The sequence below is a fragment of the Periplaneta americana genome, chromosome 17 (assembly GCF_040183065.1).
Source record: "Periplaneta americana isolate PAMFEO1 chromosome 17, P.americana_PAMFEO1_priV1, whole genome shotgun sequence".
NCBI lineage: Eukaryota > Metazoa > Arthropoda > Insecta > Blattodea > Blattidae > Periplaneta > Periplaneta americana.
This window is the reverse complement of record NC_091133.1, coordinates 115606972-115623385: the sequence shown is the minus strand read 5'-3', so window position 1 is coordinate 115623385 and position 16414 is coordinate 115606972. Positions and strand designations below refer to the sequence as shown.

General features: G+C 36.9%; 1 protein-coding gene across 7 annotated transcripts in view; it reads left to right on the top strand.

The window, feature by feature from the left end:
- LOC138692858 (ileal sodium/bile acid cotransporter-like) overlaps positions 1–11257 on the top strand; it is a 79919-nt gene extending 68662 nt beyond the window's left edge. For 3 of the 7 annotated variants that reach the window (XM_069816143.1, XM_069816144.1, XM_069816145.1), the window contains exon 7: positions 10566–11257. In XM_069816143.1, the coding sequence (XP_069672244.1) occupies positions 10566–10647 (82 nt within the window). In that variant the 3' untranslated portion in view covers positions 10648–11257. Of the gene's footprint in view, positions 1–2947; positions 2990–10565 lie in introns of all 7 variants that reach the window. The other 4 variants (XM_069816149.1, XM_069816146.1, XM_069816148.1 and 1 more) reach the window with 4 other exon arrangements.
- Positions 11258–16414: the final 5157 nt, after the last annotated feature.

Genomic DNA, 16414 nt, shown 5'->3' with positions numbered 1-16414 from the left:
TGGAACGCTTTTGGTTAACCGATGTTTCGGTTGATCAATGTTTGGATAATTGATGCTCTACTGTATAACAAATTCAAAAGAAAAAAATCCGAAAAAAACTCAGAATATGAAATTCGCTATAAAACGACGCAATAGTAATAATTTGCTAATGTGTTCATATTTCGCTATTAGAACTCTATTTTGTGATTTGTCGCGATTGTTTTATTAGCATATTATTAATCAGAATCCTTAATTCGTAAAGTGCCTAAAAATCCGAGATCAAATTATCACATCAACCTTTCACAGTAGGCCTATGTATATTCTTATAACAATTTTTTGTTCACCGAGAAGCCCTCTCTAGGCTGCTCTCAATTCATTGTCACACATTGTATTTATATTTGTTTACTTAATTTTGAAGTGATCTGTATAGTGCTAAACACGCTTATCAGTAAATAGATTATTAAAAAAAATGTTGTTCAGAATGAAGAGATCTAAAAATGTTGTTGTTTTCTAATGCCAGGCGTTTGACAATAAAGTCATTTGACCTCTTGCACTTCAATATTTTTCAAAGATATTATCATGACCAGCCATTGAAGCACAGATTCCGAATCCATTTCTTGGTTTGAGTTGCACAATGGGCAGTTAGGGGACTGATATATTCCAATTCTATGTAGATGTTTGGCCAAACAATCATGGCCTGATCTAAAAATGTATACATATATATTACATAGCGTAGCATGCAGGTTTTTAATGTAAACATGTAAATACTGTAAATCTTCCTGTGGCCAGTTGTCATGCAATTTAAATTTTCTTCCTTCATTCATTTATATCTTTCCAGTTGCCATCCTGTAATCCAGTCGACCTGGTTGGCGAGTTGGTATAGCGCTGGCCTTCTATGCCCAAGGTTGCTGGTTCGATCCCGGGCCAGGTCGATGGCATTTAAGTGTGCTTAAATGCGACAGGCTCATGTCAGTAGATTTACTGGCATGTAAAAGAACTCCTGCGGGACAAAATTCCGGCACATCCGGCGACGCTGATATAACCTCTGCAGTTGTGAGCGTCGTTAAATAAAACATAACATATCCTGTAATCCTCTTGCTTCCTCCTGTTACGTAGTATATAACGAAGATGTATTGTCTTTGTATTAATATCATAGTTTATTCATTGATCTATATACACTTGTAACACTTATATAATCACTGATTAACTTGTGGCTGACTAGTTTCGAAGTGATATTCTTCATTGTCCAAAGCCTAGTGAAAGTTCCGCGCTATCTTCTGGTTTCCTGTTGTGTTTGAGATGTGTTCATGATTTTGTGGAAAAGGATGTGTGTTTTGAAATTGAGTTGAGTGTTCAGGATGTGTGTTTTTGGCATATCTGTAAATTTCGTATTGTTCTAGAGTGTCAAAGTGTCTGTTTTTTTTGGCTGGATGTGTAGTATTTTCATATCATTGTCTTTTGCTGTAGTTGTGATTGGAGTTTGTGCAGGTGTTACATGCCGTCTCTTCTCACTTTATAGCTCTCTTGGATATGGAACAACAAGTTTTGATGGAGAAATCATTGCAGTAAGTGAAAGTCCCAGGAATCTTCCATGCCACATCAATAAATTTAAGAATGCAGTTACATTGTCAGACAACAAAGCAGCTATTCTATCAATAGTCTCTAAATATACACCTTCATGTCCACACCTGTGGAGTAACGGTCAGCGCGTCTGGCCATGAAACCAGGTGGCCCGGGTTCGATTCCCGGTCGGGGCAAGTTACTTGGTTGAGGTTTTTTCTGGGGTTTTTCCTGAACCCAAGATGAGCAAATGCTGGGTAACTTCCGGTGCTGGACCCCGGACTCATTTCACCGGCATTATCACCTTCATCTCATTCAGACGCTAAATAACCTAAGCTGTTGATAAAGCGTCGTAAAATAACCCAATAAAATAAAAAAATACACCTTCATCTCAAACAGCAGAAATAACTAAAATGCTCTCTCAATTAAATCACTCAATAAAAGAATTGTATTCCAATGGATACCATCCCATTGTGGAATCCTGGGAAACGAGAATGTGGATGCTTTAGCAAAGAAGGGCGGCACTGCTACTTACAGACCTGTTACTAAATCTACGTACCGGTATTATTCTGTGAAAAGATTTATTAAATCTACATACTTAGACTTCAACAAACAAAATTTGATAACACAAGCTCAAGGAAAAAAATGGAACCCTCTGTATCATAATCCACAGTTAATTCCCGATTTACCACGAAAATTGTCTGTAGCTGCATTTAGATTGGCAACAGGCCATGATTGTTTGGCCAAACACCTGCATATAATTGGAATATATCAGTCCCCTAACTGCCCATTGTGCAACTCAAACCAAGAAATGGATTCGGAACACCTCAAAATCTGTGCTTCAGTGGCTAGCCATGATAATATCTTTGAAAAATAGTGGAGTGCAAGAGGTCAAATGACTTCATTGTCAAATGCCTTGCATTAGAAAACAACAACAGTTTGTATGTTCTGCGTAGGTTGAATTGTTGTGTAGTTTGGTTACGGCTGTGATAGGTTCCGTGTTCCAGCAACATAGACACCGAAATGAAAATACTACACATCCAGCCAAAAAACCAGAAACTTGACACTATAGAACAATATGAAATTTACAGACATGCCAGAAACACAGCACCAGCATATCCTGAACACTCAACTCAATTTCAAAACACACACCTTTTTCGACACAATCATGAATACACCCCAACACAACAGGAAACTAGAAGATAGTGCGAGACCATCACTAGGCTTCGGACAATGAAGAATAACATTTCGAAATTAGTCAGCCAGGTAATTTCCTCGTATTAACACAGTAAAGAAGATATAAAGTTAATCAGTGATCGTAGTTTATAATCCACAGTGAGAATTTTTTTTAATATGCTCTATTTGTGCGCTTATTATTGAAGCGAATCCTTCTATTTCCATTATACAGGTACCGGTCACACCTCCATCAGTGTTAAATAGTCCAGGGTTGGTAAGAAATGCATGCACAGTATTTAATATTTTTTAATGGTCAGGGTTGAAGGTGTAAGGTTACAGTGAAACTTGTTTAATTTAAAACTATAGAGCACAAGAAATAATTAAAATCAACATACAGTGTGTAAATTACATCTATTTTAATATTATATTAGTCAGCCTTAAGGGGAAGGACACAGGCTGGGACTGCTCTCACACATACAGTAGACCATTTGGATGGTCCTATTGTGCTACCGGAGATGGAATGATGGGCATGCCCTAAGGTCCTCCCACTCTACAGATTCCCTTGTGGGCTGCCCTGAACTCCCCTACAGCCTGGAGAATCCCTTCATCTTTCTACATAGGTTAAGGTAGTATAGTATACTGGGTGTTCATTTCAAAGTGTGTCATGACGTCACTGTTGTTGGGTCACCGATTTGAAGAGAGTTTCAGCTTATATGTTAGAGAAGTTGCCTATTATTTAAGGCGTTCTTCAATCTGAACTTGAGAACATGTACGGTATAACTTGAACGTCGTAGCAACAGATGGCGGTCTGTACGGTCTGTGTGCTACCATAACCTCTTTCGAACTGTGTTTTGCGCCGGCAAGTCGTACGCAGGGTATTTGTTATCATCGGTTGCATACGGTAACATTCCACAACACAAATCAAATGCTCCGTGTCCATGTTGACCGTCGAAGTTAATGTCAACAAATACGTAAGTAATCGTCTTTACCCTCTCCCCATATCCCGACAGTACGTATTTCCAAACAGTTCACATTCCTGCCACTACCTGCGTTACCGTACGTATTGGCACGTACTCTTCAGAATGAACGCCGTACTTGCTAGCCAACTTCTCTGCCTCTTAGATTATACACCTGAGCTGCGGAAATGTAGGAAGACTGAATTCTCTAGGCTCATCAGCTAGCCACATGACGGCATACAGCGAGCCAAGACACATTTTGAACTGAACACCCAGTAGTACAGTATTTATTAGCTGTCGTTATAGCAAAAGCTAACGACATTGTCAAATTACACGTGTGAAATTATCGTGCAAAAATGAAAATTATTCTATTACAACACTAAACATAAAACAAAATGATCACAAATACTCCTTAGAGTTTACAATTGAGAGTCGAGATTATTAAAAATAGGCTAATATCTAGATGAAAATTGTAACACACTGATCACAAATATTATTTGATTTGCTCCGTTTATATACAATAAAACAAGAATGAACTTAACAATTTATGAGAATTTCCTAATATATTACAAAATAATAATACAATTCAGAGAAAGAAACCTAAAAAATATCTACAGCTTGATTTTTTTATTCAAAATATTCTTGCACAGAATAGAATGGGTTTCTAAGAAGCCACGTTTTCACTTTGACTTTGAATATGTCAAGTGACACTTCCTGTGCTTCCTGTGGTAACATGTTGAACATCCTACAACCCAACATGTTAGGACTACTTTTAACTTTGGATAGTCTGCAAAATGGTATGTCCAGTTTTTCTTTATTACGAGTATTATATTCATGTTTATCCATCCTACTGGTGAAGCCATAAAGATTTTTCTAGATGTAAAGAAGGAGTTCGGGAATATATTCATTAACAACTGTTAGGATGGACTCCTGTGGTTTACAATGTGATTTGCTTGGTACTTCTGTGATAATTCTTATTGCTTTCTTCTGAATCAGTAGGACTTCAATAAGTTTATTGCTGTTTCCCCACACCAGGATTCCATACTTCAATATGCTATGAAAAAAACCAAAATAAACACTTCTTAGACACTTCTTAGATAGGTTACCAGATGTCCCCATTTCCTAGAGACAGTTCCTGAATTTTGCTTTTTGTCCAGTAGGCCTACATGATTTTTGCTTTTTGTCGCCGGATTTAATAATTTGTACCCAGATATCTGCAGATTTTCAGTGTCAATTATTAATGTGGTTTAATGATTCTTACGCATTGCGGTGGATGAATTTTTGTAATGTAACACTGTCGCTTTTTCATAATCAAAAATGAAGATGAGAATATAACAGTAATCAAGTCATCCATAATGTTATCGAGGTTGGTGGAAAAACTGACTTCCTGGAAAGAACAGAACATTATTCCATCATTAATAAAGCAAATTTTGGCATCTTCAGAAGAAGTGGTTCTTATTTTACAAGAATATTTCATTGTCTCTTGTGAATTTTATGAAAATTCTCTTAAATATCTCAGTTCCTGGATTATTCATGCGCAAGATATCTGTGGAATGTATATTATTAAAATCTCCTCCAGAAAGGGAAAAATTTGAAGAGACAGTCAATTATTTTTCTTAAAATATTGCTATTTGGGAAAAGGAAATTGTACCAGAACAATGGAAGGAGTCCATAATTGTACCTATTTTTAAAAAGGGGGACAAAACCAACTGTGGTAACTTTCGAGGAATATCACTTTTGTTGACATCGTACAAAATTTTGTCCAATATTCTTTTGAGAAGATTAACTCCGTACGTAGATGAAATTATTGGGGATCATCAGTGCGGTTTTCGGCGTAATAGATCGACTATTGATCAGATTTTTTGTATTCGACAGATAATGGAGAAAAAATGGGAGTATAAGGGTACAGTACATCAGTTATTCATAGATTTCAAAAAGGCTTATGACTCGGTTAAGAGGGAAGTATTATATGATATTCTTATTGAATTTGGTATTCCCAAGAAACTAGTTCGATTAATTAAAATGTGTCTCAGTGAAACATACAGCAGAGTCCGTATAGGTCAGTTTCTATCTGATGCTTTTCCAATTCACTGCGGGCTAAAGCAGGGAGATGCACTATCACCTTTACTTTTTAACTTCGCTCTAGAATATGCCATTAGGAAAGTTCAGATAACAGGCAGGGTTTGGAATTGAACGGGTTACATCAGCTTCTTGTCTATGAGGATGACGTGAATATGTTAGGAGAAAATACACAAACGATTAGGGAAAACACGGAAATTTTACTTGAAGCAAGTAGAGCGATCGGTCTGGAAGTAAATCCCGAAAAGACAAAGTATATGATTATGTCTCGTGACCAGAATATTGTACGAAATGGAAATATAAAAAATTGGAGATTTATCCTTCGAAGAGGTGGAAAAATTCAAATATCTTGGAGCAACAGTAACAAATATAAATGACACTCGGGAGGAAATTAAACACAGAATAAATATGGGAAATGCGTGTTATTATTCAGTTGAGAAGCTCTTATCATCCAGTCTGCTGTCAAAAAATCTTAAAGTTAGAATTTATAAAACAGTTATATTACCGGTTCTTCTGTATGGTTGTGAAACTTGGACTCTCACTCTGAGAGAGGAACATAAGTTCAGGGTGTTTGAGAATAAGGTGCTAAGGAAAATATTTGGGGCTAAGCGGGATGAAGTTACAGGAGAATGGAGAAAGTTACACAACACAGAACTTCACGCATTGTATTCTTCACCTGACATAATTAGGAACATAAAATCGAGACGTTTGAGATGGGCAGGGCATGTAGCACGTATGGGCGAATCCAGAAATGCATATAGAGTGTTAGTTGGGAGACCGGAGGGAAAAAGACCTTTAGGGAGGCCGAGACGTAGATGGGAGGATAATATTAAAATGGATTTGAGGGAGGTGGGGTATGATGATGGAGACTGGATTAATCTTGCACAGGATAGGGACCGCTGGCGGGCTTATGTGAGGGCGGCAATGAACCTTCGGGTTCCTTAAAAGCCATTTGTAAGTAAGTATAGATGGCTTGATTTGGATGAAGATAAATTATTTTATGAAATTTACTGCTTGAAGAAATATGACTTCAGAGAAAATATAAATGTGAAACAAAGAAAATGCTGCTCCTTTCTCAAAATGAAATGAAAATTTTTTAATTTTTATCTGAGAAAATAATTCCCTATGCAAAACTCTCTAGAAGTTTGTTGAACTATATCTATGTCTTCCTGGAAGTAATGCTTCAGTGGAGAATTTTATGAACATGATGTGGACATATAAAAAATCCAGAATGAGTTTAGAAACTATTCGAGGTATGCTTGTTACCAGAACCAATTTCAACATGGCCTGTCAGATATTTGCTGAAAAATTAGTACCGGTATCCAGAAATGATCTGCTTAAAAATTCCGTCTTCTGAAAAATACCAGTGGTTTAAGTAGTACTGGTATGTAAGTAGAATGAATAGGCCTAATTTTAAAACTTAAATAGAATGAGTATTTCAGTTCTTTAAATTGTGTACAAACAATACAGGTGGATGGAAAACTAGTAGTAATGTTAAAAGTAGTTTTTCATTATGTCTATATCCGTCTCCAGTAATTGTGAAAAAAAATTTGGTAACTTTAATGTAAAGCGATCGGTTTGGAAGTAAATCCCAAAAAGACAAAGTAAGTTATATGATTATGTCTCGTGACCAGAATATTGTACGAAATGGAAATATAGAAATTGGAGATTTATCCTTCGAAAGGGTGGAAAAATTCAAATATCTTGGAGCAACAGTAACAAATATAAATGACACTCGGGAGGAAATTAAACACAGAATAAATATGGGAAATGCCTGTTATTATTCGGTTGAGAAGCTTTTATCATCTAGTCTTCTGTCAAAAAATCTGAAAGTTAGAATTTATAAAACAGTTATATTACCGGTTTTTCTTTATGGTTGTGAAACTTGGACTCTCACTCTGAGAGAGGAATATAGGTTAAGGGTGTTTGAGAATAAGGTGCTTAGGAAAATATATGGGGCTAAGCGGGATGAAGTTACAGGAGAATGAAGAAAGTTACACAACGAGAACTGCACGCATTGTATTCTTCACCTGACATAATTAGGAACATTAAATCCAGACGTTTGAGATGGGCAGGGCATGTAGCACGTATGGGCGAATCCAGAAATGCATATAGAGTGTTAGTTGGGAGGCCGGAGGGAAAAAGACCTATTGGGGAAGCCGAGACGTAGATGGGAGGATAATATTAAAATGGATTTGAGAGAGGTGGGATATGATGATAGAGACTGGATTAATCTTGCACAGGATAGGGACCGATGGCGGCTTATGTGAGGGCGGCAATGAACCTTCGGGTTCCTTAAAAGCCATTTGTAAGTAAGTAAGTAACTTTAATGTAGGAGTCATTGTGGTCGCTCAAACTCGGTGCCATGAGACCAGGGGAGAATCCATGGTACATAGCACTACCACCAGCAACTAAAGACCACATACCATGGGATCCCCATGTTCTGGAGGAAACTTTCTTTGTGTTTTGGAAAAACTTAATAGTGGCATTGTTCCATATAGACTTACTTAGTAAGAAAAAAAAAAGAGTGGATGATTTATGTGTACCTTACATATTATAAACCATCGTTTTTATGTGAGGGAGACAGAAATACAACTGTCCAAAGACTGGTTTGAACCTCACAAGTGACACCAATAAATTAATGTTAAATACAACATATTATGATTAATAAGCATGCATGTGAAGCGCCACGAGATTAAGGGCCCTGTTGCCGACGGTCACTCAAGCACCATGCCACCCAGGAATCAAAGAATAACCCAATACTTATTGCTGGAATGCTCTTAGATGTATATATCAGCTAGAACCTCAATCAGATTTTTTTTTTTTTTTTTTTTGTAGGCACTAATCTTGTGCTCTTTTCATATTAGTCTGTTTTGAATTAGACGAGTATTGCTGTATTTGTAGCATAAGAAGGTAACTTAATTGTTTTTGTGTTCATTTAACACTATTGAGATCGTTCACGATTCCTGTATCATGAGATTGCAAGTTAATGACATGTTATTTAAAATATAATGTTATGACAGATTTTGTTTTCCATCAAATTAACCCAAAATATGCTTATAAAAGGTTGTGGTCCAGACGAAATACCTCTTAACTTCATTTACAAGAACTAGGCCTACTCATTATCGGTAGGCTAACTAATTAAAGAGCTACTGGCATTGATTTTATTATTCGTATGTAGTCAATTAAAAATTTAACTACACACTAAACATTTAAACACCATGATAGTAGCCTAGTTCTGTGGTGGTTGGCGTGTGTTTGGTTGTGGGACTAAGTTACCAGTATTGCTTTAAAGCTCCATACATTCAAAGTCATCATTTTTATAAATGTGCATGCGTTTTTATGTGGAAGAGAATTTAAAAATGTTTATCTGCAAGGACATAGATATTCCATGTTGAATCTTTCGTACACTACTTTTAACACTTGAATATAAATAATTGATTAAATGGCGATCTTACTCGTGTTAATTATGTAAGCATGTGTGGCTTACAGCTGTTTCGGTGTTACTTGACACCATCCTCAGAGCCTACTATACTTGTTTTTTTTTGAAAGATGGGACATGACAGGAGCGTTGCGATCGGAAAAACAACTGCATGTCACATAGCGTGGTAGGCCTGTTGCTATGGTAACAACGGTTGAGTTGCCAAACTTACAGTTCCTACATGGCGAGTGCTTAATAGCTCTCTTGGCGACATTTATTGTGCACACAATGTTAGCATTGGTACATTTCGTCTTTGATTCTCTGTCGATTTTTGTATTGTTTTCTTACCTTCGCGTCAATTGTCAATGTTTTAACGTCAGTCATCTTAACGACAATTGCTAGCTTCCATCAGCTGGTAGCGTGGTAGTCCATATTGGCAACATGGTACTGTAGTTCGAAGCTCGGCCGCTTAACTGTCATGTCCCGTCTTTCAGAAAAACAAGTATAGATCTCGGCGTTATCTCAATTTCGCTGCCTGTTGTGTGGGTGCGTTCGTGTGATGAAGAGTTGTGTCAAATAGTATGTGTGTTCTGAAATTGATCTGTGTGTTGAGAATTTGATTAGGGTGTGTTTTAGTGTGTCTGTATATTTCATATTGTTCTAGTGTGTTGAATTTTTAACCACACATACAATAACATAAATACAGACATGGAAATCCTACACAATATAACCCAAAAACCAAAAACTCAACACACTAGAACAATATGAAATATACAGACACACTAAAACACACCCTAATCAATTTCTCAACACACAGATCAATTTCAGAACACGCACACTATTTGACACAACTCTTCATCACACGAACGCACCCACACAACAGGCAGTGAAGTTGAGATGGCTCCGAGATCTAGTAGGCTCTGAGGATGGTGTCAAGTAGCACCGAAACAGCTGTAAGCCACACATGCTTACATAATTAACACGAGTAAGATCGCCATTTAATCAATTATTGACATAGATATAAAATGTGTTTATAAGCTACGTCAAAAATTAATGAATTTGCATAATAAACCTTTAAGTCTCTGTGAATAAGATTACAATGATCTAAAGCATGAATTACTGATACCGTATTGCTTATAGCATTCCAGGAGTCGTAATCATTAATTCTTACCTATAGAATTCCAAGAGTAATAATTACCGGTAATTGACGAATATTAAACATAACAAATAGGCCTACTTACATGCTATTCATTTTACTTTTGTTTTTCTTTCTAATTTCACTTGTTTTTGCAATATTTATGCATGTAGGCCTACCGGTACTTATTTTTTCTTGTCTTAATTTTGAGTAATGTGTTTAAGATCTGTTGATATACGCTATTTTATTTTTCTTTCAGCTCTGTGAAGGCCAAAAATATGAAAGTACAGAGCAAATTAATGATAATGCAACATCTCTATTTTTTTTACTTGGTTATTTAACGACGCTGTATCAACTACTAGGTTATTTAACAACACTGTATCAACTACTAGGTTATTTAACATCAATGGGATTGGTGACGGCGAGATGATATTTGGCGAGATGAGGCTGAGGATTCGCCACAGATTACCTGACATTCGCCTTACGGTTGAGGAAAACCTCGAAAAAACCCAACCAGGTAATCAGCCCACGCGAGAATCGAACCCACGCCCAAGCGCAACTCCAGATTAGCAGACAAGCACCTTAGCTGACTTAGCTATGCCAGCAGCTAAAAACATCTCTAATTACAAATTCCATTGTGAAGTCAAAATATTATTAATTTAACTGACAACATAACAGATCGACCTCAGACAAGAGGTTTTCTTATCTACCAGGGATGTCTCGTCCTTTGGGGCACCTACATCAGTTTGGCATCTGCACTGAACCATCTTGTGTTATCTGCAGCCAAGGAGAGGAAATGGACAGACACCACCCACAACACTGCCCAGCTTGACCAAGCACCAGCAAACTCTATAGTTGATAGTGGTAGCAAGATGTGTTATGGATCAGAGATGAATTTCTATGTACCGGTACCTACCTGCCATTTGAAATAAATAAATAACTTATATATGAGCAAGATAATACATTTAATAATAGTCCTAATCCTGATTATGGTCAATAAAATTCCAATTTGATAATAAATTGCATCATTCATTCATAGTTTTCTGCCCAAAGGCAAATCTTTCACTGCAAACCCAGCATTCTCAAATATTTCCTATTTTCTGCCTTCCTCTTAGAGTCCGCATATGATCCATGTATCTTAATGTTGTCTAACATCTGATATCTTCTTCTACCCTGAACTCTTCTCCCGTTCACCATTCCTTCCAGTGCATTCTTCACTAGGCATTTTCTTCTCAACCAGTGACCCAACCAATTTCTTTTTTTCTTCCTGATCATAGGTTTGTATGATTTTTAGTTTTATAATTTACAATACTGGTAATTTTAACAGTTTTAATAAATTTACACATTTTATGAATATGGTAAGAAGAAATTCTCATTGTCTGGCATTATTGCTACAAGTGTTACAGGTACAAAAATGAAGTAACAACAGCGTCAGTTGAAGAATTTAATAATTGCAATAGGATATCAAATGAGTTCATTACAACAGTTCTGTTGTTTGATAAGAATTTTCGGTATATACGAGAGTAGTGGACAGAAAAATAGAGTATTTCGTATTCGACATAAACCTTATGTTCCATTTTATTCGATGAAGATGTTCTTTTTTGCAATAATATTGATAGCCTTATGAACGCAATCTTCGACATGACCAATAAGACTGACGAGTGTTCCTAGATTAGATTCATGGAAAACTAGTTTAAAAGCTGTTCGCCTTCATAACTACAGTGTCTTTCCATCTGTCCCAATACGTAGCTTATACCATAAAAATTATAGGAACGTACAAAAATGTTAAACTCTTTCGACAGTGCATTTACTATTCGAAGTTTGAATGGTTTATATGTGCATATTTTAAGGTGGTAGCTTTGCTTCTTGAAATGCAGTTAGACTTCGCAAAATTTTGCTGTTTTCTTTGTGAATGGGAGAGTCATGCCAGAGATAAACATTACATACTTACTTACAAATGGCTTTTAAGGAACCCGAAGGTTCATTGCCGCCCTCACATAAGCCCGCCAGCGGTCCCTATCCTGTGCAAGATTAATCCAGTCTCTATCATCATATCCCACCTCCCTCAAATCCATTTTAATATTATCCTCCCATCTACGTCTCGGCCTCCCTAAAGGTCTTTTTCCCTCCGGTCTCCCAACTAACACTCTATACGCATTTCTGGATTCGCCCATAAGTGCTACATGCCCTGCCCATCTCAAACGTCTGGATTTAATGTTCCTAATTATGTCAGGTGAAGAATACAATGCGTGCAGTTCTGTGTTGTGTAACTTTCTCCATTCTCCTGTAACTTCATCCCGCTTAGCCCCAAATATTTTCCTAAGCACCTTATTCTCAAACACCCTGAACCTATGTTCCTCTCTCAGAGTGAGAGTCCAAGTTTCACAACCATACAGAACAACCGGTAATATAACTGTTTTATAAATTCTAACTTTCAGATTTTTGGACAGCAGACTGGATGATAAGAGCTTCTCAACCGAATAATAACACGCATTTCCCATATTTATTCTGCGTTTGATTTCCTCCCGAGTGTCATTTATATTTGTTACTGTTGCTCCAAGATATTTGAATTTTTCCACCTCTTCGAAGGATAAATCTCCAATTTTTATATTTCCATTTCGTACAATATTCTGGTCACGAGACATAATCATATACTTTGTCTTTTCGGGATTTACTTCCAAACCGATCGCTCTACTTGCTTCAAGTAAAATTTCCGTGTTTTCCCTAATCGTTTGTGTATTTTCTCCTAACATATTCACGTCATCCGCATAGACAAGAAGCTGATGTAACCCGTTCAATTCCAAACCCTGCCTGTTATCCTGAACTTTCCTAATAGCATATTCAAGCGCGAAGTTAAAAAGTAAAGGTGATAGTGCATCTCCCTGCTTTAGCCCGCAGTGAATTGGAAAAGCATCAGATAGAAACTGACCTATACGGACTCTGCTGTATGTTTCACTGAGACACATTTTAATTAATCGAACTAGTTTCTTGGGAATACCAAATTCAATAAGAATATCATATAATACTTCCCTCTTAACCGAGTCATAAGCCTTTTTGAAATCTATGAATAACTGGTGTACTGTACCCTTATACTCCCATTTTTTCTCCATTATCTGTCGAATACAAAAAATCTGATCAATAGTCGATCTATTACGCCGAAAACCGCACTGATGATCCCCAATAATTTCATCTACATACGGAGTTAATCTTCTCAAAAGAATATTGGACAAAATTTTGTACGACGTCAACAAAAGTGATATTCCTCGAAAGTTACCACAGTTGGTTTTGTCCCCCTTTTTAAAAATAGGCACAATTATGGACTCCTTCCATTGTTCTGGTACAATTTCCTTTTCCCAAATAGCAAGTACAAGTTTATAAATTCCACCCTCTTGTATTAATTCTGCTGGAATTTGATCGATACCTGGAGACTTGTACTTTTTCAGATTTTCTATCGCAATTTCGACTTCTGAAAGTGTGGGTTCGGGTATAAATGGCTCAGCAGTTTGTATTTCAATTTCGTCCCGATCATTTCTATTTGGCCTATGTACATTTAGTAGTTGCGCAAAATAGTTTTTCCATCTGTTTAGGATTGATGGAGAGTCTGCAAGCAAGTCACCATTCTCATCCTTGATCACGTTTACCCTTGGCTGATATCCGTTCTTAAATTCCTTTATACCCTTATATAAATCACATTACTGGTATAAAATAAAAGTATGACCAACACGACAATCACAAGAGCCAGGAAAGAAAAATATGTACCTCAGAATAAAGTAATTTTATTCTCTTTACACATTAAGCTAGTATTAATGAAACATTTTGTTAAAGCTATGAAACATGAAAGTGAGGCATTTCAGCTTATCTGAGAAAAAATTCCAGACGTCAATGATGCAAAAATAAAAGAAGGAATTTTCAGTGGATCTCAAATTATAGAAATTATGGAAGATCAATATTTCGAATTTTTGTTGAAACGAAATGACAGAGTCACCTGGTTTGCTTTTAAGGAAATTGTATTAAATTTTTTTGACAACCATAGAAATGAAAATTATGAAAAACTGGTGCAAAATTCTATGGTGTCATACACTCTTTTCGACACAATCATGAACACACTCCACCAGAACAGAAACCCAGAAGATAGTGCGGGATCTTCACTAGACTTTGGACAGTGAGGAATACCACTTCGAAACTAGCCAGCCAGGTAATTTTCTAATGTTAACTCAGTAAAGAAGTTGTAAAGTTGATCAATGAAAATATGGATTGTAACATGTCCTTGAAAATTCACTTCCTTCATTCCCATCTTGACTTTTTCCTGAGAATTGTGATGATGTTAGTGACGAGCATGTTGAGCTCTTTTATAAAAAAATTTCGGTGATGAAAAAAAGATACCAAGAACAGTAGAGTACCAATATGTTACATAACAGAATATTGTTGGACTGCAGCTCGTGATGTCTGATGCCTGAAACAAAAGAAAATGCAAAAGACGAAAGATTTGATATTCTAAATGGTGAGTAATTCATATTTACTACCATTACATAGGGTAGTATAATTTATTAATATAAAATTTTAATTTTCTCGAAGTCCATACCAGTAACGGACTATTTTTTTTATTGTCATATTCATGGTCAGAAGATTCGAATTATACAGAAAACATTACTTGATCAGCACAAAAGAAAAGTTAAAATAGTAGGAGTACGGTATACAAACTATCATGCAACTGTCAAAATTCTATGACGTGAAACTCCATTTGCGATATTTTGTGTTCCTAAAAATGGTGCCTCAATACTGAACTGCTACCAATATACACTCAGGGACAAAAAAAAACGGACACTTTAATATTTGCTGGTATTTTGCAAAACATTATCTTCTCATACAATATTATGGTAGCCATCTGTTGTTATGGAGACGTGTATACATTGTTGATTGTTTTTTGTTTTATAAACAAGCCATTACAACCAAATATTCCAATTTTGCTTTCGGAGTCTCAGCTATAACAATTTTGTCTCAACCATTTTGTGCTTCATTATTGTTATCATTCATTATTTCTTTATTTTTACATTTTCTGACTTTAAGTGGGGTTGTAACATTTGTCTTAAAACAAGATGCGACCTGAAGATGTGGCTCGAGCTGTAGCCCTTTATGATGATGGACGCAGTGTATGTTACATTGCAAATGTTATGAATATGGCTAGAAGCACAACCCATGATGCCATAAAACGGCATAGAGAGACCCTAGAATATACCAGAAGACCAGGTTCGGGTCGTCCAAGAGCTACAAATCCAAATGAAGACAGGTATATGGTGTTGAGAGTTCTTAGGGAGCGCAACCTGCCAGCTACTAGTGTAGCCCAGCAATTTGTTAACATGCATGGACGCCCAATTTCGGCCAAAACAGTTAGAAGGAGGTTGAAAGCAAGTGGACTGATATCAAGTAGACTTGCAACTGGTCCCAGACTTCTCAGGATGCATCGAGTTGAACGACTGCGTTTTGCAAATGATCACAGGGATTGGAGAAATGGACAGTGGAGCTGTGTTCTGTTCACCGATGAGTCCCGTTTCAATTTGTGCTCACCTGATGGACGTGAAAGAGTTTGGAGAAGGAGGGGAGAACGATTTTCACAATGTTGCATTTCCGAAAATGTGCCGTATGGAGGTGGTGGAGTGATGGTTTGGGCAGGAGTGTGTACAGATGCTCGTACAGAGTTGGTTTTTGTTGAAAATGGAAGACTAACAGCTGATAGGTATATAAATTAATGTTTGGCTGATCATGTTGTGCCATTTGGCCAATTTGTAGGCGATAATTTTGTTTTAATGCATGATAATGCACGGCCGCATATTGCCCATGCGGTCGGAGATTATCTCCAAGAAGTGGGAATCCATGTTCTTCCATGGCCAGCAAGGAGTCCAAACATGAACCCAATTGAACACATGTGGGGTATGCTGGGACGGCGTGTTAAGAATAGACGACCGAGACCAAAATCATTACAAGAGTTGAGGCGAGCACTTGGCGAAGAATGGGAACTTATTTCTCAAGAAGACATTGCTAACCAAATTGAGAGCATGCCAAGACGTATGGATGCAGTTATTCAAGCCAGAGGGGGTAATACCCATTACT